General features: G+C 44.3%; 1 protein-coding gene across 2 annotated transcripts in view; it reads right to left on the minus strand.

Annotated features, from left to right (window-relative positions):
* Positions 1–1,195: 1,195 nt before the first annotated feature.
* The window catches only part of AQP4 (aquaporin 4), a 49,069-nt gene continuing 25,962 nt past the window's right edge, over positions 1,196–24,302 (minus strand). Inside the window, exons 1-5 of one of the 2 annotated variants that reach the window (XM_083623094.1) lie at positions 14,408–14,750; positions 9,983–10,397; positions 7,072–7,236; positions 5,169–5,249; positions 1,196–3,447 (exon numbers count right to left, since the gene is read on the minus strand). In XM_083623094.1, the coding sequence (XP_083479220.1) occupies positions 3,169–3,447; positions 5,169–5,249; positions 7,072–7,236; positions 9,983–10,363 (906 nt within the window). In that variant the 5' untranslated portion in view covers positions 10,364–10,397; positions 14,408–14,750 and the 3' untranslated portion in view covers positions 1,196–3,168. Of the gene's footprint in view, positions 3,448–5,168; positions 5,250–7,071; positions 7,237–9,982; positions 10,398–14,407; positions 14,751–24,302 lie in introns of those variants that run through there. The other variant, XM_083623093.1, reaches the window with a different exon arrangement.

The raw sequence follows: 24,302 nt of genomic DNA on the forward strand, positions 1-24,302 counted from the left end.
GGGAAAGTACAGCCATATATTTATGAAGTGGAGCTTCAGTGTATAACCAAAGAGTAACTGTTACACCAGTGCAAAACATGTTGAGAAAAACAACCAAGGACACTTGTGAAGTTCACATCACTAGTGAAATGAAAATTCTGTATCTACTTCCAGGATTCTATATTACATTGGCTGAGGAATCTTTCTGACTTTTAAGGTTGTGAAAGACACCGAGGGTTCGCATATTGAGCATTGCCAAGACAGTTATTGTAAACTTTGAAATTACAGAGATTCCACCTGGAAATGGTGATCTCTCTCTTGAACAAGATAAGGAAAAATGTTCTACGTCGAAATCACAAGACACTTGATCTTGAACCAGTAATTTGCTCTTGAGTAATGAGCTCTGATGTTGTCCACAGAACTTGCCTAGACATTTTCATTGAGAGTTCCGTGCACATCTCTTTCTGTTTGCTGAGGTGCTGCACCACAGATGAATGGAACAGCTCTAGGTGTGCATTGGGACACACATGGACATCTTGATTGGGGTAATGATTCATTGCCTCATCTATTCACGTATCAACTTACCATATTTTTCACTCTATAAGATGCACCAGGCCACAAGACGCACCTAGTTTTTGGAGGAGGAAAACAAGAAAAAAAATATTCTGAATCTTAGAAGCCAGAACAGCAAGAGGGATCGCTGCACAGTGAAAGCAGCAATCCCTCTTGCTGTTCTGGCTTCTGGGATAGCTGTGCGGCCTGCATTCGCTCCATAAGACGTACACACATTTCCCCTTACTTTTTAGGAGGGAAAAAGTGAGTCTTATAGAGCAAAAAATATGGTAATTGTACGCTACCTTATGACCATCAAATGGCTTGCAAAATATGGTAATTGTACGCTACCTTATGACCATCAAATGGCTTGCAATGCTTACAAAATACACAGTAGTTTATTTTCTAAGAACAAAAGAAGAGTCTGCTGGATCAGGCCAATGACCCATGTGGTCCAGCATCCTGCTCTCACGAGACTGTTTAGATGCCTATGGGAAGCCATCAAGAGGGATCTGAGTGCAGCAGCACTCATCAGGGCATTAGTATCTTTCTTCATATGGTCTCCCTTTGGCAGACCTGGTGAATTTTACTGCACAATATGATGTCTTTTTACTCAGAAGTTCCACTAAACCCAACAAGACTTACTCCTTAGGAAGTAACTTGGTTTGCTTAGGATCACAGCCCTGGTTGGATTTCTTTGTTTTGGCTTTGCTATACTCTCAGTTCTTTCCTTTTTTGTGCAGTGCATTTGGCGCTGCTTCACACTGGGCAATTTTGTTAGATGGGCGTTACTTCTTCTATGGAGGAAGAAGTGTATATTTCTTTTATCACGTCGTGTTTCTTGTGCATAAGATTATCTATGTACTTCTCCCTACTTAGAAATATTCACCACTAGTATAGTGTCCTTTTTCTACAAGACCAGGTGTTCTCAGGGTGGTTCTGTACATTTGCCACATTTCACCACCAAAAACCTTAATAGGAATGGATGAGTTCCATACAAAGAACCTCAGCTATAGCAAATTTCAGTTCTGGCTACATTCAGAGAAAGTGTAAACGTTACTCCTTTTTGACCAAAAGCATTTGAAGTTTATAAAAGGCAAACTCACCATTCAGCAGCACAACATCACACAAAGTTGCAAGCTATTCCATGCTCTGGCTTCTTGATGCATTGAAAATTCACAGTTGCTATTTAACTGTTTCATTGATATTATAACTGCATGGAGATCATGCAACAATTGCACACATCTCTGTTGACAATGGCTTTCTGGCCTATGTACACTGAGTGCAAGCAGTGGAACAGACATGTCTGCGACTGTCACACATGGAAATCTACATGCAGTTTGCCTGGATGTAGAGCTTTTTATATAGGAAATGCATTGTGTTTGAGGCAGCTCTAAAACAAATATTTTTAGCGACAGAGTATTCAAAGCAAAGCATCAGTCACCAAAGCATTTCCCAGCAGTATTTTAAATAATTATGAAAAGCCTGCTTGTTATGCTTTTTTTTTTAAAAAAAATCACATTGTGAGCAAAATAGTTACACAATTTTAACATTTCAGTTATATAAAATTGGCACAGTAACATTTTATTTGTTTGAATAAGTGCACTGAAAACAGAACAGCCTTCAACTTCTTTTTGATAACTGCGTATTTTTATTTGACATGATCCACCCAAAGTTAACCACTGTTAAGTCCCACTGATGTTACTGGGAAAGTTAAGCTGTGTATAAATGCCTCCTGGTAAAAGTATCTGGAATTCACAGGGCTTAACTTTGGCTGGAATGCGCACATTACAAGATGGCGATTAATACGGACTTATTTTGTTCATTGTATGTCTTCAACAGTTCCAGCAATAGTATGTCATGAGAACGTTTTTGTGGAAGGACAACTCAATGTGGGGGACATTTAAAGATTATGAGTCAAAAGGAGAGGACTTCCTTTTTTGTGGAAGTATAAAATGTATGAATATGTATAAAATGTTTAAAATGGCAAATGGCAATTCTTGCTTTTTTGTTTTGTTTTGTTTTGTTTAAATGTCTTCTCCCAAATGTAGCATGGAAGGATTAAAAATAACAGGAGGACTAGAAGAAAGGGAGGAATGAGGCTTTTGCAAGCATTTGTTGTATCTTGCATGTTGGCTCTGCTTTCACTGAACCTGCCATAGATTTTGTCATTAAAATTCTAATCAGGATTGACAACAGCCAATTAAGTGTCAGAAGAACAATCTGATAGACACTTCTTTCTGTGTCTATAGGCATCTTTTGATAAGTTTCATCTGTCAATCTGATTGACGAAGATTGCTATTTCCTGCTCATAACTGCTTGCGTTAAAACCAATGCCTCTTTCAAAATTCACTCAGAAAGCAGAGAGGGAATTAAAGGATTCCCTTATGGCTACCGCCAAAAGGACATTTATGAATTTGGAATAATCTATGAGGATCCCTCAACATAGTTAGCTGCTACCATGTCAACAGAATGGGAGTCTGGTCTGATTAAACAGCTAATTCACTGCTGCCATTTTCCTACAATTTTATGATGTCGTAGGTGGCTAATTTATAACAAATCTGTCTCTTTTATGGGTGGAAGGCTATCTGTGGGCCTGCTAGTAGACTGTTCCCTGCTTTCAGTGCTCCTTGCTAGTCATACAGATGATAGCACCTCATTGGTTGGGTCTCTACCCTTCTTATCATCACCCCTCTCAAGGTCAATGACGTGGACCATTCCAGGCTTCAGAAGCAAATCATCCGTCTCCACCTGGCTCCTGGTATCTTCAACTTCTATGTATTTTCCTTTGGACTGCTGGCTTGTTTTAGTAAATGCTTCTTTGAGCCGCTGTTTGAATTCAGCATCAGGACAGTAGACATATTCATAAAGGGCGCCGGCAAGAACTGCTCCTATAATTGGTCCCACCCAATATATCTGTACAAAACAGGGAGAAAGAAACATACATTAAGCACGGATTGGGAGTAACGTTTCAAAGAAATGTCAAGAGTCCAATAAGGAAGTTGGATGTTACCGAGGTTAGCATAGTTGGTGCTTCCCGTATTTGGTGCTGCAGGAAATCTTAACAACCTACCCAGTTTAGCAGGGCTTGGATGTGTAAATGGCACATCAGAGGCTTTGCTGGCACAGTATGTGAACACATGTGTTCAGCCAAGCCACATGAACAGATGTTTTATAAATACCTGGAATGCTGCGTCTTTTATAGGCATAGGAGCACATACAGACACAGAAAGATAAACTCACACCCAAGAACCTTAATTAGGCTGACTGAAGAATAGCTAGTATTCTCTTGAATTCTGATTGGATGATGCTTTGTCATTTGTATCAGCAATGCCTTTGTTCATGAATCAATCAGCATAAAATAGCTTTGGATGAAACTAAATCAATACAACACACTGTTGCACGCCACCCCAACTGCTGAGTGGTGTGAGATTCCAGCAGTTCCAGGGTTTGGTTTCCTTGGAATGAGGGACAGCGGAGACTGTGGTGTCTTTAGGATATACAGTTTATTTACACATATATACAACCTTAGCCTATGATGGAGGGGTTCACAGCATTAACACCCAACTGGGTCTTTTTTCTCCCAATAATCACAGCCTTGGATTACAGCAGAAATCAGGCATGGCTCTGTCTGTCAGGCTTCCCAGCCAGCTTCCTCCCGCTTCAAGCTTCTAGCTCACATGCCTCAACTCAGGCCTTTGTCTTTCTAACTAACTAACAGTTGAGGTAGTGAGGCCCATCCATCTACTCTCTGCTATGGAGCCACTTCCTTTGTTATCTTAACAACCCATACTTAGTGGGTGATTACCAATAAACTTGTCTGGCTATTCAAGAAAGTGGATCCTTGTTGGAAGTGACTCAGGCATACAGCCTACCCACCCCCCAAACTCACAACAGTACAAACACCTGAAGTCAAACAACTGGTACTTAGATTTAGGTAGGTAGCCGTGTTGGTCTGACGCAGTTGAAATAAATTAAAAAATTGTCCAGTGGCACCTTAGAGACCAACTAAATTTGTTCTGGGTATAAGCATGCACATGAAAGCTTATACCCAGAATAAACTTAGTTGGTCTCTAAGGTGCTACTGGACAATTTTTTAATTTATTTCAACTGGCACTTATGTTGCCAGCATATCTCAGCAGTTTCCTAACACTAAGAAAGGAAATCTGGTGAGCAATTGAAAGCAAGCCTAGAAACATACACTCATGAAGACACAGCTAAGGTTCTATGATGGCATTCCAGCAGAACCTTCTGAAATCTATCTAATTAGATCAGTTAGTTACAGGAGACAACTGACATTTGTAGGAGCAAATGTCAAATGTTAAACTTGTTTAAGTACAAGTTCTTATAGATTGCATTGATTCTGTTTCAATATAGAATCAAACTTAATATAGGTAATGTCTCACTTTGACTCATCTTGGAACATGTGCGTTGTTGTTGTTTTTTACAATCAAGTAGTATATAATTTTTTTGAAATAAATAAAATACATGATGGTAATAATACTGCTATTGATGGTGGAGGAAGCCATAGATGAGCCTTGTCCTCCACAAATTTGTCTAATCCTAAACCAGCAGGTTGGTGGCCATTGCTAAATCATGCATGAGTGAATGAGAAGTATCCAGGTATATTCACTTACCCAGTGGTTTTCCCATTTCCCCATGATAACTGCAGGTCCAAATGACCTAGCAGGGTTCATGCTGGCGCCTGTGTAGTTAATCTGCAAGATATTTAAAAGGAAGACTGTTAATCATTATTATACAACCATCAGACATCCACATGTTTTAATGATCTTGTGATGGAACCAGCTTATGACTGGCATTGCTCTAGATCTATTGCCCAAGTCACTATTGCCACTTTCTCTGCATTCTTTCCCCCACCTGGTTGGCAGCTAATGGGGATAGGAAACATTTCTCAGTGGGCCAGTTCTAGCCCATGGACCTCCAGTTGCTGATGTCTATCCTCAAGATTCATGCCAGTCCAGAAGCGATGAGCCAGAGACAGCAATGGGAAGCAGGATACAGGACTGTTAGGAGATGCTTTCCAGGACTGTGAGCATCCCTCTGGACTATTCATACTTCATGGAATATGGACACTCTTTCCAACTTTCTTCTTCATCTCTATGTGCTTTTCAAAGCTCAGATTAATTTTGCCGGATCTAACTTTTACCCAGATCTCTTGGAAAAGAGAAGTATGTGTGCGCATCCTTGCCCTCTTTCTCTCAGCATAGTGGGGGAGGGTAATCTGGGGTGGGTAGAAGTGACTGGAGGAGTATGCATGGCACTCACTCAAAAAACAAAATGTGCCGGTGGGCCTAGATTTATATAACACTTTTCAAAATGTAGAACAAATGTGCACAGTGTGGGTGCCACACAATTATGCCTACCAAACACCTATATGTACACACTGTTATTTGATTATTTACTATTTAATTATTTACTAAATGTGTTAGTCATTTGTTATCAAGAAATTAAAAAATTCTATAAGCAACCTAGGGTCCCTCCAAATGCCCTTTTAATTGCACATTCATGGTCATTTGTGCTCTTGATGTTATTGAGTTGGTCACGAATGACCTTGTTTTCCATACTTTTTGTTCCTGAAAAGGTTTTGGGGTGGTCATAGAATCATAGCATTGTAGATTTGGAAAGGACTATCTATGACTATGTAGTCCAACCACTTGTGATGCAGGAATATGCAGCTGTCCCATATGGGGATCAAACCCTGCAACCCTGGCGTTATCAGCACCACACTCTAACCCAGGGGTAGTCAACTTTTTTATACCTACCACCCACTAATGCATCTTTCTTGATGGTAAAATTTCCTTACCACCCACCAGTGCTCAATGGGAGAAGGATTCAGCTTTTGCTGTAGAACCCCCTACCGCCCACCTAGAAACCTGAAATGCCCACTAGTGGGCGGTAGGGACCAGGTTGACAACCCCTGCTTGATAACCCAACTGTGCTATTGCACTGAGCTTCATTTCCAAGCCATGCATATTCCTTAATTTCGTGCTGAAATCCTGTCACTTCTTATACCAAAAACATTCTGGTTTATTTTTGTCCTGGTTTTGTAGCTCTATAGGCCCCCTGGAAGGCAATAATGTGGTAACATTGGGGAAGCATTGCAGAACAGATTAAAGCAGAACAGACTAAAGCAGAATAAATCCACCACTATTATAATGTTACAAACATGTCACATGTCACATCCACAATAAAGCACCAATCTGAAAGGGTCCCAACAAGATGCCTAGGTACGCTGACTTTATATGTTTGCTTCAGGAATATTTCTATCGCACCTTATCGGTGTCTCCTGTGAGACAAATGAGGATTATTCCTATTTCACATATACAATAATATCATTTCAAAGCAGGGAGTCAATGTTTTGGAGCAAGTTAGTCGAAAGGTACTTGGGGATATATAGCATTACATCAAATTTACTTGAGCCAACAGTGGGTTTTGGAGTAAGATTCATAAAGCATTGTAATGACATGCACTTTACCGTTAGCTACCTAGCACAGCTCATGGAAGAGGCCGGCAACTTACAGCAAACAGGTGTCCGATTGCAACTGAAAGTCCAATTGCCAGTGCCACTGAACCTGTGACATCACTTCGCTTAGAATCACAGCTGGCAAAAATAGTAAGGACCAGCTGGAACGTAATTATCAGCTCCACCACTAGTCCATGGCCAGCAGAAAGGTCGTCATGTACCTAGAAATAAAGGAAACACACTGGAGTTTCAGGAAGCACAGAAAAAGTGTAAACTACTTTTCTTACATCAGGAAAATATAATTTCCTCTCTACTAATTAAAGCCGTTTCAAATCGGATGTGTCTGTAGTGAAGAAAGGGAAAAGGAGGGAGAAGATTGTTTTAACTAATTTTACTGTTGTATTTTTATATTGCTGTAAGCTGCCCTGGTGAACAACAGGTAAGAAATTGAATAAATAATGTTGTTGTTGATGATGATGATGATATTGTATTAATTTAAAACCTTTGAAACAACAGCTTTGTGCCACTGACTAGAATAGTGCTGGGAAGCATTGCTTATTGATGGTTCTGGTCCTTCCTTAAAGGGTAGACCATGTGGTGGTGCTGGACAGGGCTCTGGACCAAATTTGGTTGAATCCTGAGACTAATCAGGCTGATTTGGGGGGATTTGGGCCTAGGTTGAGTTGGGAAAGGGCTTGCAAAGCAGCACCCCACATAGTCCTCCACAATCCTCGGTCCTGAGTAGAGGATTCAGTACTGCAGGATGGCAGATTTCCTTTACAAGCTTCTTCCTGTCAGGGAAGGTTCTTGTGAAGGAGTGCCCTGCAGAATCCCATCACCACCAGGCCCTGTTGCCACAGTGACTGCCCTGGTCTACTACCACTGCTGCAGAGACCAGCAGTGATGGGAGAAGCAAGCAGGGCGCCATTGTAGCAGAGGGAAGGTCTGGGAGGTTGCTATAGCAATGGGGCCTTGAGAATAGGCTGCAAGGCCTGGCAGGGAGGAATATGGGGAGCGGGGACTTTAACTCTCTTGTTCTCAGTGTGTGTGAGGGGAAGGCAACACAGTGCCTCTTCCTCTGTGCTCCTGGCTGTAAGTTTAATAAGAGTTTTTGGGGTTTTTAAAAACAACTTCATTAAACACAGTCCCATCCCTGAATTGATTCAGGACTGGATACAGGACAGGCTGGGTGATCTCTGGGTTGACCAAGGTTGTGCTCTGGCATGAGTGACACTATTTTAGCTCCCTGTGAGTCTGTTTTTTTTTTGCAGCTCTCATAGCAACATTGTGTAGCTGTGGTACTAATGTGGTGTCCATTTTTCAAATGTCAAAGTGACATAGTTCTTCATGTTCTGACACAAGCAATTCTGCGCTGCTGCAGCAAGCCACAGAATTGGGTGTTTAGTCACTGTCATATATGGCAGAAACATACAAGATTTGGCCTAACACAAGATGCAGTCTGCTATATGCATATAGAGAATATAAGGGTAGAGCGCTGGTTTTTCCATTAGATGTTCACATGATATACTTAAGAAATGAAAGGCTTCTTTTTTTCCTTAGGAGGACTGTAGTTTAGTGTTCTATTATAAATCCATTAATTAGCTCTAACTCAATTAATTTCAGTTTCAATTAAAAGTAGGCAGCATGCAGCCCAAGTGCATTTTAATTTCCTTCAGTGAGGCTAACTGATGGGATTCTTTATTAGTGGAGAATGAAACTAGAATTTAAGGCACAGTCTATTATAAAGAAGTGTGTCATCTTAAATATATGGCGTTATCAGTCACTATAATAATGACATAGATTTCGACACTCCCATGTTTTCATCTTAAAATTGCATTTCACACCTGTCTGGTATGTACCTGGTATTAAATCATTTCTAAAAGTTTTTAAAAGAAAATATTTATTAGAGAACAATTGCTGGGTGTAAAGAAAAGGCTGTCAGTAGGATAAATCAAAGGCATTTACATAAAATTGCACTGTTATTTTGAGTTAAAGAATAAATGCCACTTACTCTTCACTAAAAGCTTACACAAGCTGCCTCCCCACCAACCCTGCTCTCATGAAATAGATTTTTAGCATTCACTTAATTATGGAGAGCTACATGGAATCTGTTCTTATGAATGGATTCATGAAGCCCTTGGCAGCCTGCCTATCAAGATTTTTGAAAAACAGTTTGCCAAGCATATGCTAAACTCTTTCATGGAAATGGGTTCCATGTCAGTCTCCACCACAGGATGACTATCAAGAGATCACCCTTTTTATTAAAAGATAGCAGTGTGAATCACATGAGAAGCCATTCCAAATGTGAAGGCACACTCTCAAAACATCTTCTTGCAGATTGTTTAACCTTGGCCACATATTTCTCCTTTGTTCATATAAATAAGGACATTAAAGCACATTTACATGGTATTAGTCTTTCAGTTTATATCCATGCTGGTCTTCTGAGAAATCTATACTCAAGTGTGAATGTTTCCATGCATAAGGTTAATATAAAGAGCCTGGCGGAAGCAAGATAAAGCAGAAGTGATACATTTTAATGCGAATGAGCATTTGTGCCAGTGTAAATATAATTCAAAGTTGAAACTATATTGGCAAGAATGATGGTTTGCTTTGCAAACTGGCTGAAGCAATAGCTGTTTAAAGCTTCATCAGCCAAAAAATAAAATAAAATTCAGTTGTAGTCTTTGATTAAAGTTTAATTAATGCATCGTGTTCTCTCAGTCACAATAACTGATACATTAGACTCCACATTGCATCATTCTAATGCTCAATAGATAACTGTTCCACCATACCTAGTACTTGACCACAGCTAATACATATTATCTACCCACCTATAATCTGTAGGGAAATCAACAGTGAGCAAAAATATGCATCTTCCTGAATTTAAATTGGAAACGTGCTGTATGGTTCAGGTTCTGTTTTATTATGTTTCATAAGAATAGGGAACTCCCAAGTCCTCTACCCTACCTTGGTAATTCCCAAGCCGCCCACCACACGCTGGGGGGTGACAAGGTAGAGAATTCCCGCCCCTGCGATGGCACCCAGGCATTGGGCTGCAATATAGAAGACTGACTTGGCAAGGCTGATCTTCCGAGTGCAGACCATTGCAACAGTCACAGCAGGGTTAATATGGCCACCACTGATGTGTCCAATGCATTGCACCATTGTTGCAATGCTGAGTCCAAAGCAGAGAGAAATGAGGACCATGTCGACAGGCAGAGGGTTTTCGGCTCCACCCCAGTTGATTGTAGAGCCAAGGCTGAGGAGGACAAAAATGAGCATGGCCAAAAATTCTGCAGAAACAGCTTTCCAGAAAGGCTGAGTCCAGATGCCTTTAAATGCCACCATGATGGCTTCGCACTTACACAGACGTCTGCACTTACTGAAAAAGGAAAACAAAGCAACATCAGGAGCTGACCCAGTAACTTCAAGGTTGGCTCTAAATACTCCTAATCATCTGCAGAAGGTCCCAGACTAGGTGGGGCTAACATTTATTCATAACTAGCTAAGAGTGGGGTGAAGGAAGGGTGCCCACTTCCCACTTCCATTTACCACATGCCTCCCCTATTTCTCACTGTTATTTCCCACATTTACATACTGTACATGGCTGAGGCTATGACCATGGGAGGAGACCTGGGATTTCTCAGATCTGATCCTGCTCCCTGCTATGCCAGAATTATCAAGCACTGAGTAAGAGGTTATGAATGAATCCTACTTGCTACCCATAAACTGCATTTAGGAGTAGTGTGTGCACCATGGCCCAGAACTTTCTCAAAGGTGGTGAGGTTCAGTTCCAGTAAACACCTGAAACTTCTCCAACAGCACAGCATTGTCAAACTGCATGGAGCACCCCCAAAAATTAGAAGTGGCATGAGATAATTGTTGTTTTCTATGCCTTCAAGTGAAGGGGGTTTAGTAAAGGTGACCCACCCCCAATCCTGGAATCAGCTCGGACTGCTTTCTCCCTCCTTTTCTGAGTGGGGGGGGCAAGGAGAGAGTATAGGAAATACATCTTCCCCCACAATCCTGGACTCTTTAGAAGAAGGGATATACACCCCCATTTATATGATTTGGCCATCATCCCAAATTTAATCTTCCCAACAGGAGATTGTATGGTAACCAGTCATTTATATGAACTATGCCCTCACATCACTATGGGAGAAGATGCACAATCTCCACTTTTGATGGATACCTTTGGAAGAATGAGTCATTTTCATTTCCCCTTCCCTGCTCTCTTCCCTGTAACATCCAAAGACACCTTAAAATTGTTATTTGAGTCTGTGTGCAGCACAGCTGCAGTACTTTCTTGATTGCACCACACATCAGATATATTAGTTGGTCAAATAGGCAAGTTAAATACATGAACCCAGGGCCTCTGGCTTCACAATCTCTGTACAATCTCAAGGAGCCAACCAAGGTTGTTACTGCCAAAGGGTTGAACAGTTTGGAAGCAATATCCCCCACTGTATAGTATAAATTCATAAGGCCAGAACTTTGCTTGAGAATGCCCTGACCCTGAGCTGTAAAACAGAAGTGGAACCAGCTACATCATGAAGCCCAGCAACGTAAGCCGTACAAGTCTTGAACCAAACCCAGGGCCAAGTCAGCAAGAGCTCCCTAAACTGGAACCCCCAGAGATAGCAAGACAGCACCCCTGGAGACAGATTCCCTTTATAGCAGGGACTTCACACTTCCCAGTCCTTGCTCCACAATCCAGGCAATGCAGAAGACATGAGATGACTGATAGGCAACAGGGTTATAGGCCAGAGAACTACCACTTTAAGGCACTCTACTCTTCAAGAATGGTGCAGAGCATGGAAAGGATAGGGTGTCCAAAGGCTGATACAGGTTTCATTTGAGCTCCAGACCTTGGTAAAACGAGTTGTCTGATTAGAGCTATCCAAGGTCCTGAAACTCCAGCTTGATGCTACGTAGTTAATTAAGCCACCTACAGATGTCTATTGTGCCCTATGGACTTCCACTTGCAGTTAGGGTATGATGGTGCAGCAATTAGGATTACTGCTGTACAGGCTCTTCTGCTTCCTCAGCCTAAACCTCCATGCCTCTGCTCTCACTGCCTGCCTTCATCCTCCCCTGCCTGACCTACTAGACTCAACCCTGCCAATGATCTGCTGCCAAAGTAAGAAAATCATGTCCTCATTACATACTTGAGTTTCTTTTCCCAGCTGTTGGCATGGTTCTATGAGAGACCAACATTATCAAAATAGAAGCTATCCACCGCTGTATTTTACATTATGCTTTCACAAAATAAAGTTTATTTATTCCAGAGATTGATATATCATCTTTTTCTGAATTATACATTTTATACACTTTGTTGGAATTCCACTAACTCAGCTTTGATTTTATAAAAGCAACTTTTTTGCTGATTTGGAACGAAATAACAAAACTTCCTAAAAGGCCTCAGTTCCAACTAAAAGAATATAGTAGGATGCATGATGTAAAAACCAGTTGGAAACACCTTATAAGGTTGATCACTTTCACTTTTGCAGAATTCCTCATGTCATTTAAGAGCTTCTTGAAAGGCAGAAATCAAGCAGGTGAAACTTTTCCTGGTACAAAGATGAAGTGATGGGGAAAGCTTCACCTCATGAATTTATGTGTGCTGTACAACTTTTAAATGAGCCCTTTGCCTTTTAAACAGTTGGCAATCCTAATACTGCCGTCATATACTCAAAATACTGGAAACCAATGAACTCTACAGATACTTTTGCAAAACTTGTATAGGGTTCTATCTTGCTGGGACATTTACTCATGAGCATTACTGTTCATCCCGAGGTAGGGAATTTATTGAATAAAAACACAACCTATATTTAAGCAAGATGATACCCTTCTTTATTAACTTTACTGCAGTAAAAGACAGTCCCATAAGTGAAAGGTACTGTAATGACCACAGGTTTTACACAGCTTTTATACCTTCTTATAAACAGCATACATCATATTTGTTATATAATTACTGCTACACTATCCATCACATGCCAGCTATGACATGACAACTTCAGATACCTGCCAAATTAACTGTACAAGTTGGCCAGTACAATAAACTAACTTTTGATCTGGACAGTAAACGGAAGCAGGTCCCACAAAAAGTTAAGCTTTCAACTAATTAAATCAACAAATTCTCCATCATCTCCAGAGTTTTACAACTGAGCAGGGATCTGAACCTGAGTTTCTAACACCTGCACCCAACAGTGGCACTAGGAGTCATGGAACCATAGAAGGGTTGGAAGGAAACTAAGGGTCATCTAGTTCAACTGGTGCAATGCAGAAATCACAGCCACCCAACCTCTGTTCAAAACCTCCAATGAATGAGAGTCCACTACCTTCGGAGGAAGTCAGTTCCACAGTCCAATAGCTCTTTCCACCAGAAAGTTTTCCCTAAAGTTTAGCCAGGGCTAAGAAAGGCCTTCCCTTTCCCTACCTTAATGGCCCTCTGTTCCAAGCCATTCCCATTGTGGAGGCCAGATCCACTCCAAGTTGCCAGTTGCAATCTTACAGACATGACACCCCCTGCAGGTTCATGCTTCCTCGAAGAGGAGAATTCTAACTATGAACACACAGAGAGAGACATTCCTGGCAGCAACTGTGCCTGGTTGCAAGTTCTGAGAGCACAGCAGTCTGGAGTGCGTGTGTGCCTGCCTGCATCTTTTTCCCCCTGAGCGCCACTTAGCAACCCAGTAGGAGGGGGAGGGACGAAAGAGAACAAGCCAAATATTATCTTTGCAAGCACGAGAATGGAATCCTTCCCCCCTCCCTTACTTGTGCCAAACGTTCAGGGTTTCGAAACCTCAGCAAATGCCGAGGGTCAAGCCCGTGCTGGCGTCCAAAAGGGTTTGAAATTGGAGGTGGGAGAAGAATTTGGAAGACGCAACTTTTTACCTTCGGGTCCCGCGCCTGGAGTCCTCTGGAACGCAAACCTGAGAGTTGCAGTCGCGGGTCCCTTGGCCGCCCTCTCTGCCCTGACCCAGCCGCCATCTCGCGGAGTAAGCACAAACTGCTGGCAACGGTATATTTTTAGGATTCTTTCCAAATAGGTGAAAAAGACGGGGACTGCCCTTGACCTTTCCGGGGACGCCGATCGCCTTGGTTTAACGTTTCAGGCTTAGGCAGTTATGGGTCCAAGCGCGCGCGAGCGTACGCGCACGCAGCAAACCTTGTATATATTGCAAACAGGGGAGACTTGCAAGTGGGGCTTTCTCACGAAACTTCGCCGGCTTGTTTGGCGGAGAGGGAATATACATGCTGCCAAAACAAAGGAAAAAGCACCAAACAAACTAACAAACGGAACACCGTCGCAGATATTGATCAACCCAGAGCTCATCCCAAAGGAGCCTACAAAGAAGGTGGGAGAAGCGACCCAGAATGTAAACTCACAACGGCGAGCGGAGGGTGCCGATCCGGGCGCAGGAGGCCACCGGTGGGAGACATGTGGGATTGCAGGGGAGGAGGAGAGAAACGACGGAGCGCGCTCCGCCGAGGCTGCCGAAGGGGCCGGCGCGGCAGAGGACTCTCGCGACGGCCTCTGCTTCGCCCCGCCTCCCAGGCACTGGCCTCCGAGTGGCAAGGGGGCGAGCGGGCAGCCTGCTGGACGTCCTCCTCGCGAAGCAGCAGCTGCTACAGCAGCAGCCACAACTCTCCCAGCCCCTTCACGCTTTCTGCCACTCGTGGAGCCCTGGCCAAAGACTCTTTGCGTTGTTGTTGCTGTTGCAGATCGCATCCCTTCCTCGTAATCCGTTTGTCCACCCCACCCGACGAAAAGTTCCAGGAAATTCTCAAACTCGCCTCTCTCTTGTCTTTTGGCAGGAAAAACGTAAAAGGCGGATCTACACGGATCCTCGTGAATTCATATGATTTTTTCATTCAAATTAAATAAAACCACCATGATACTGTAGACCATGTCTTACTCTGTAGAAAGCATCAAAAAAATCATGCATCCACTGTTTCGGGGGGGCGCAGGGGCGCAAAAACATGGTTAAAAAACACGGATCCTCATGGATCCTCATGATTTTTCCACTAGATCAGCCCAAACTCACCATCAGATCAAAGATCATGGCCATGGGCACAGCATCCACCACAAAAATCACGGATCCACGGCTTCCTGGCGAAACCGTGGCCCAAAAACGTGGTTTTGAAGCACGGATCTTCATGGATCCACACGCTTTTTGAATCGGGCCAACCCAAACTCACCGTCAAATCACACATCATTCCCAGGGGCACAGCATCCACCACAAAAATCACGGATCCACGGCTTCCTGGCCATACCGTGGCCCAAAAACGTGGTTCCGGACCACGGATCCTCATGGATCTTCATGCTTTTTGCATTGGGCCACCCCAAACACACTGTCAAATCACACATCATAGCCAGGAGCACAGCCTGCACCACAAAAATCACGGACCCACGGCTTCCTGGCCACCCCATGGCCCAAAAACGTGGTTTTGAAGCACGGATCCTCATGGATCCTCATGATTTTTGCATTGGGCCAACCCAAACTCACCGTCAAATCACACATGATTTCCAGGGGCATAGCCTGCACCACAAAAATCACGGATCCACGGCTTCCTGGCCACTCCATGGCCCAAAAACGTGGTTTTCAAGCACGGATCCTCATGGATCCTCACGCTTTTTGCATTGGAACAACCCAAACTCACTGTCAAATCACACATCGTGTCCAGGGGCACAGCATCCACCACAAAAAACTGAGATCCACGGTTATCTGGCAACGGCATGGCCCAAAAACGTGGTTTCGAAGCATGGATCCTCATGGATCCTCATGATTTTTGCATTGGGCCAACCCAAACTCACCGTCAAATCACACATGATTTCCAGGGGCATAGCCTGCACCACAAAAATCACGGATCCACGGCTTCCTGGCCACTCCGTGGCCCAAAAACGTGGTTTTCAAGCACGGATCCTCATGGATCCTCACGCTTTTTGCATTGGGCCAACCCAAACTCACTGTCAAATCACACATCATGGCCACGGGCACAGCCCGCACCACAAAAATCACGGATCCACGGCTTCCTGGCCACTCCGTGGCCCAAAAACGTGGTTCCGGACCACGGATCCTCATGGATCTTCATGCTTTTTGCATTGGGCCACCCCAAACACACTGTCAAATCACACATCATAGCCAGGAGCACAGCCTGCACCACAAAAATCACGGACCCACGGCTTCCTGGCCACTCCATGGCCCAAAAACGTGGTTTTGAAGCACGGATCCTCATGGATCCTCATGATTTTTGCATTGGGCCAACCCAAACTCACCGTCAAATCACACATGATTTCCAGGGGCATAGCCTGCACCACAAAAATCACGGATCCACGGCTTCCTGGCCACTCCATGGCCCAAAAACGTGGTTTTCAAGCACGGATCCTCATGGATCCTCACGCTTTTTGCATTGGGCCAACCCAAACTCACTGTCAAATCACACATCATGGCCACGGGCACAGCCCGCACCACAAAAATCACGGATCCACGGCTTCCTGGCCACTCCGTGGCCCAAAAACGTGGTTTTCAAGCACGGATCCTCATGGATCCTCACGCTTTTTGCATTGGGCCAACCCAAACTCACCGTCAAATCACACATCATTCCCAGGGGCACAGCATCCACCACAAAAATCACGGATCCACGGCTTCCTGGCCATACCGTGGCCCAAAAACGTGGTTTTGAAGCACGGATCCTCATGGATCCTCACGCTTTTGCATTGGGCCAACACAAACTCAATATCAAATCACACATCATGGCCAGGGGCACAGCCTGCACTACAAAAAACTGAGATCCACGGCTTCCTGGCCATACCGTGGCCCAAAAACGTGGTTTTCAAGCACGGATCCTCATGGATCCTCACACTTTTTGCATTGGGCCAACCCAAACTCACTGTCAAATCACACATCATGGCCACGGGCACAGCCTGCACCACAAAAATCACGGATCCACGGCTTCCTGGCCACTCCGTGGCCCAAAAACGTGGTTTTCAAGCACGGATCCTCATGGATCCTCACGCTTTTTGCATTGGGCCAACCCAAACTCACTGTCAAATCACACATCATGGCCACGGGCACAGCCTGCACCACAAAAATCACGGATCCACGGCTTCCTGTTCATACCGTGGTCCAAAAACATGGTTTTGAAGCACGGATCCTCATGGATCCTCACGCTTTTTGCATTGGGCCAACCCAAACTCACTGTCAAATCACACATCATTCCCAGGGGCACAGCTTACACCACAAAAAACTCAGATCCACGGCTTCCTGGACACTCCATGGCCCAAAAACGTGGTTTTGAAGCACGGATCCTCATGGATCCTCACGCTTTTGCATTGGGCCAACACAAACTCAATATCAAATCACACATCATGGCCAGGGGCACAGCCTGCACTACAAAAAACTGAGATCCACGGCTTCCTGGCCATACCGTGGCCCAAAAACGTGGTTTTCAAGCACGGATCCTCATGGATCCTCACACTTTTTGCATTGGGCCAACCAAAACTCACTGTTAAATCACACATCATGGCCACGGGCACAGCCTGCACCACAAAAATCATGGATCCACGGCTTCCTGGCCACTCCATGGCTCAAAAACATGGTTTTGAAGCACGGATCCTCATGGATCCTCACGCTTTTTGCATTGGGCCAACCCAAACTCACCGTCAAATCACACATCATGGCCAGGGGCACAGCATCCACCACAAAAAACTGAGATCCACGGTTATCTGGCAGTGGCATGGCCCAAAAACGTGGTTTTCAAGCACGGATCCTCATGGATCCTCACACTTTTTGCACAAGACCAGCCCAAAGTCACCATCAGATCAAACATCATGGCCATGGGCACAGCATCCACCAGAAAAATAACGGATCCACGGCTTCCTGGCCATACCGTGGCCCAAAAACGTGGTTTTGAAGCATGGATCCTCATGGATCCTCATGATTTTTGCACAAGACCAGCCCAAAGTCACCATCAGATCAAATATCATGGCCAGGGGCACAGCATCCACCACAAAAATCACGGATCCACGGCTTCCTGGCCATACCGTGGCCCAAAAACGTGGTTCCGGACCACGGATCCTCATGGATCTTCATGCTTTTTGCATCGGGCCACCCCAAACACACTGTCAAATCACACATCATAGCCAGGAGCACAGCCTGCACCACAAAAATCATGGACCCACGACTTCCTGGTAAATCCATGGCCCGAAAACGTGGTTTTGAAGCACGGATCCTCATGGATCCTCACGCTTTTTGCATAGAGCTACCCTAAACTCACTGTCATGTCACACATCATGTCCAGGGGCACAGCCTGCACCACAGAAAACTCAGATCCACGGTCATCTGGCAACGGCATGGCCCAAAAACGTGGTTTCGAAGCATGGATCCTCATGGATCCTCATGATTTTTGCACTAGATCAGCCCAAAGTCAGCATCAGATCAAACATCATGGCCAGGGGCACAACATCCACCACAAAAATCACGGATCCACGGCTTCCTGGTCAGACCACAGCCCAAAAACGTGGTTTTGAAGCATGGATCCTCATGGATCCTCACACTTTTCGTATTGGGCGAACCGAAACTCGCTGTCAAATCACACAACATGTCCAGGGGCACAGCCTGCACCACAGAAAACTCAGATCCATCGCTTCCTGGCAACACCATGGACCAAAAACGTGGTTTTGAAGCACAGATCCTCATGGATCCTCACGCTTTTTGCACTAGATCAGCCCAAACTCACCATCAAATCACACATCATGGCCAGGGGCACAGCCTGCACCACCAAAATCACGGATCCATGGCTTCCTGGCCACTCCATGGCTCAAAAACATGGTTTTGAAGCACGGATCCTCATGGATCCTCACGCTTTTTGCATTGGGGAACCCCAAATTCACCCTTTATTAACATATCTTGTACATAACCACAGATCTGACCACAAACATCATGGATCTACTGCTTCATGGCCCTGGCCAGATGCTACCCTGGATATATTGGCCAATTTTTAGGTGGGTGTGCTGGGATGGAGGAAACGTAGTCGGCTGAATCTCTATCCTTTAAAGATGGGCGTCCAATGGCTGGGCCAGAATAATTTCAGTTTGGTTTGCCAGCTCCCAGCTCTTCATGGGGCGCAATAGTCACCTGTAGCTGCCATCAGGAGTCCCTGTGTGATCCTGGATGCTTCTGTCTCTATGGAGGCATTGGTCACAAATGTAGCCAAACTTGAATTTTCGAATCTATGTCAGGTTAGGCAATCGGTACCGTACCTGTCCCTTTCCAACCTAGCCATGGTGATCCATGCAGTAGTCACCTGCATACAGTGGTACCTCGCAAGACGAATGCCTCGCAAGACGGAAAACTCGGAAGACGAAAGGGTTTTTGGTTTTTTGAGCTGCTTTGCAAGACAATTTTCCCTATGGTCTTGCTTTGCAAGACGGAAACGTCTTGCAAGTTTGTTTCCTTTTTCTTAACACCGTTAATACAGTTGCGACTTGACTTCGAGGAGCAACTCGTAGCACGCGGTGTGGTAGCCTTTTTTGAGGTTTTTGAAGACTTTGGTGATTTTTGAAGCTTTTCCAAAACTTTTCCGACACCGTGCTTCGCAAGACGAAAAAAATCGCAAGACGACAAAACTCGCGGAACAAATTAATTTCATCTTGCGAGGCACCACTCTACTAGACTACTTTAACTTGCTGTACACCTGAGCCGGGGAGTGCAGGGTATAAATGTGTGAGAGAGAGAATGAGAGAGAGAGAGAGAGAGAGAGAGAGAGAGAGAGAGATATGCAGGGCTACCCTTGAGACTGCTCCAGAAACTCCAAATGGTCTAAAATGCAGATGCATGAGTTCTTACTTGGACTTTGTGGAGAGCCCACATTCAGTTGGTTGTTCATCAGCTGGATTGGCTCCAGGTGGAGTATCAAATCAGGTTCAATGTTTTGGTGCTAATCTTTAAAGCCCTAAACAGTCTGTGACCTTTCTTATCTGTGGGAATTATCTTCCAATACACCCCCATGAGTGTGACGCTCATCTAACAACAACCTACTGGTGGTCCCTGGCCCAAAACATATCCAGCTGTCCTCAACCAGAGCCAGAGCCTTTTTGGTGGAACACTTTGTCTAATGAGACCAGGGCTCAGTGCAATCTATCTCAGTTCTCTCACTTGTCATGGTGAGTGGGCTTGCACATTCCTATGACCCTTGTGAGCGAAGCCGTTGGGAATCTCGTACTCCCAGCAGGGTCACCCAAGGTGGTAAGGTCAAAGAAAATTAAATATGCTCAGAGTCCTGTAGTGATTTCATGCTCTTTATTGCAGCTTGTAAAACAGTGACTGAATTTCCCCCAAAACCTCAGGCTTTTATATACATTATTTACACAATGAGTCCCGTCTGACTGGCTGATTCTGCTTCCCTCCTGGAGCCTGATTGGTCTTTTCATGCAAGCCAGTCAGTTCTTGCATTCTAGGATCCTACTTGCCTATTGTTCTAGGATCCAAGCTTAGTACATAACAGGGAAGGAGCTAGACAAAGAATGATCCAAGAAGTCCTCAACGGCAGAACAGACGGGTGATAACAAGCAGTGTGTTACAACGGCTGTGAAGGCAGATGAAGGCTGCAGCAGATAGGATCCACCAGTTCGTCGTGACTACTCATGCCATCAGAACAGAGCCCTACTGCGAAGACTGTGCATTGGTCAGTGTGCACTGATCTACACACATAAAACAAATTCACGCACAGGCATCTTCCAAAAACCCAACCCAACCCCCCAAAACCCTCCCCCCATGGCGATCACTAAATGGCTACGGGGGCAGGAATGTGAAGCCCCTAGTCATGAACCGACACATGGGCGTTCAGTCGTTCTGACTCAAGGAATGAGGCAGTTGAGCAGCTCAGCAGCTGTATCCATGACTGAGCAGCCGCTTTTAGGATCCACTATGCTCACCCCGAAAAGGGGAAGGGGCTGGAAACAGTGCCCTAAACATAGTATGCCTCCCTTTTTCCCTGACTGGATTACCGCGCCCAGGTGGAATCTCTTTTCCCGTAGTTTGAATCCATTATTCTGCATCCTAGTCTCTAGAACAGCAGAAAACAATCTTGCTCCCTCTTCAACATGACATCCCTTCAAATATTTAAACATGGCTATCATATCACTCCTTAATCTTCTCTTCTCTAGATTAAACAAATCCAGCTCCCTAATTCTCTCCTCATAGGGCTTGGATTCCAGACCTTTTACATTTTGGTCACCCTCCTCTGGACATGTTCCAGCTTGACAATATCCTTCTTCAACTGGACACAGTATTTCAGGTGTGGTCTGACCAACCAGAATAGTGTGGTAGCATTCCTTCACTTGATCTAGACACTATACTCCTATTGATGCAGCCCAGAATTGCATTGGCGTTCTTAGCTGCCACATCACACTGTTGACTCATATTCAGCTTGTGGTGGACTAAGACTCCCAGATCCCTTTCACTGGTACTGTTGTCAAGCCAAGTGTCCCCCACCTGTGCATTTCATTTTTTCTATCCAGGTGTAGTACCTTACATTTCTCCCTATTGAACTCCATATTGTTGGTTTTGGCCCAGCTCTCTAGGCTATTCAGGTCATTTTGAATTCTGACCCTGTCCTCTGGTGTATTAGCAACTCCTCCCAGTTTGCAGTCATTTGCAAATTTGATTAGCACGCCCTCTATTCCATCATCCAAATCATTTATAAAAATATTGAATAGCACCAGGCCCAGGACAGAACCTTGTGGAACCCCAATAGTCATTTTTTTCTAGGATGAAGGTGAGCCACTGATGAGCAATCTTTGGGTTCAGCCCGTCAACCAATTACAAATCCACCTAACAGTAGCTTTGTCTGGCCCACATTTTACTGGTTGTTTTGCAATAATATCATGGGGGACCTTTTCAAAGGCCTTACCAAAGTCAAGGTAAGCTGGTACAAGGGAAAGCAGGATTGTAATTACCGTAAAAATTACTGATCACTTTGGATCAGCAGTCTCAACCTAACCCGCTATGTGGGGAGAGCCACATGTTCCTTTGGAAGGCAAGTGGAATACAGTGTGATATACTGACAGCTGTTTTAAAAGATGTATCTGTAACTTAAAATCCAGTATCAGAAAAAAACAAAAATAGATGGTCCCTGTGTGGATAGTCATGTTTGCATGATGGGGCCACCTCCAGTGACCATGTGGCCTGATATAAGAGGGTTCTAAAATCAGTCCTGAAAGTAGACTGATTGAGAATGACACACTCATAGCTTTTGCTCTGCCATTAACAAGGTGAGCTGAAGCAAATTATTGCCTCCCTTTGGGCTTAGCAATATTTCCTACAGCATTCTTGTTGAAGGGCATTGGAGAGTTAGGTGAGGGTCACTTTTCTGTTTTTCCATCAAGCCCCCAGACAAGAATGCTACGGCATCAGCCCCAAACACTCAGTCTCATAACAAAAAATACTCAACGGAGTTAGGGCTGAGGGTAGGGGAAGTACAATCATGATCTTTACAGTCCTCTAGAAGCTGACCCTTTTGGTCATTGTGGTCATGGAGCCAAATATCTGTTCCCAAGTTTAAAGATCTAAACAAGTAAAGAACAAGCTTGCCCTTTACATGCAAAAGCCCTGAAATTCAGCCCATTGGGCAACGGATCATGGGGCTGGGAGGAGGGAGGTAAGGACTAGCACCTTCTCTGCCCTCCACCTCCAACAGCTACACCTGAAAGATTCATGATGGGGTTCGATTTGAGAAGCTGAATGTTTATAAAGGCACTTAGCCAATTTCTGCCACAGAAATTCTGAACAGAAACACTCTGCAGGATCAGCCCCCAAAAGAAACTGCTCTATGGTCTCTGTGTTGGGAAATGGGAACAGATCTTGCTCATCACCAACCTTCCCTCCACAAATCAGTATCACTACGAGGCTGAACTGAACAGCTTGCTCCAGAGTTTTAAGAGATACGTTTCTGTGGTGTAGTGGTTAAGAGGGGTGGACTCTAATCTGGTGAGCTGGGTTCGCTTCCCTGCTCCTCCACATACAGCTGCTGGGTGACCTTGGGCCAGTCACACTTCTCTCTGAACTCTCTCAGCCCCACCTACCTCACAAGGTGTCTGTTGTGCGGGTGGAAGGGAAAGGAGATTTTTAGCCACTTTGAGACTTCTTCAAGTAGAGAAAAGCAGGATATAAAAACTAACTCCATAAATAAGAATTCTATGGAAAAGGACCATCCCTGCCATGATGATGAAAACTATATGCTTGGATTTTGCTGTATTATACCAACCTGTGGAATATGACAGTTCACAGTTTCAAAATCTATTTGGCCACAGTGGATTGACAGTCTGGACACACGAAAACCTCTGGAAGATCTTTTGAATCAATGCCTATGCGAAAGCAGTGGTACCAGTCCTTGCAGTTTCCTTCACAGTAAACCAACGTTAGGTCACCACTGGGCCTCCTGCACCCTTCTTTCAAGAAACATAGTGACCAGCAGCCTTCGAACAAGGAAGGTAAAATATCTGAGCAATAGGTTAGTGTATCCTTCCATCCCTCTGGGCATGATCGAGACACAGTAATGTAACTCTCGTTCAAGATTTGTCTCTTTGGGAGGAACAGCATCAATTTCCACTTGAAAATATTTGTCTTGTCTTTCGAAATAGGTTTTCCCACAGGAACGGGGTGTCAGAGACAGAAATAATGGGAGAGGTTCATTGACTGTGAATGGAATATTTTGACAGATAACTAAAGAAGAGAAATAAACTGATTCCAATGTTGCCTTTTGCATTCTAATGAAACAAAATATCTGAAAAATGAAAGTAATTTTCCTTTGCTGGACTTGCCTTAAAGAAATGGATACAAATAGAAATTGCTTCCTCTAGAGGGAGCCTGTTAAATTGTTGCTACAGTCTACTTGAGGACTCAACAACTGTCAGATTAAGATCGTGGGACCAGACTTGTTTGACTTTGATAAAGTATGAGCAGGAAGGAAGTTTGGGTGCTTGCTTTATGCAAGACAAATGCCTTGCTGGAACAGATGCATGAAAAGATGGATTTGATGAATGAGAAAATGGACTTGGTGACTGTTGTGGTTAATAACTGTGGACAAGCAGGGAATATTGAGACAGAAACCATTCAAGGACCAACCTATGAACCTGTATTGACTGGGCAAGTGCAGAAGATAATGGAGGAGGATGTGGCCGCATCTCAAACATTACAAATGGAGAGACCCGAGTCCCTACAGAAGCATAAACCGCTGTCATTGAAGATTGAAGTTGGAGTGGGCCAGGGGGAGTCTGGAG

The sequence above is a fragment of the Podarcis filfolensis genome, assembly GCF_964270895.1.
Source record: "Podarcis filfolensis genome assembly, chromosome: 7".
In the NCBI taxonomy this organism is placed as follows: domain Eukaryota; kingdom Metazoa; phylum Chordata; class Lepidosauria; order Squamata; family Lacertidae; genus Podarcis; species Podarcis filfolensis.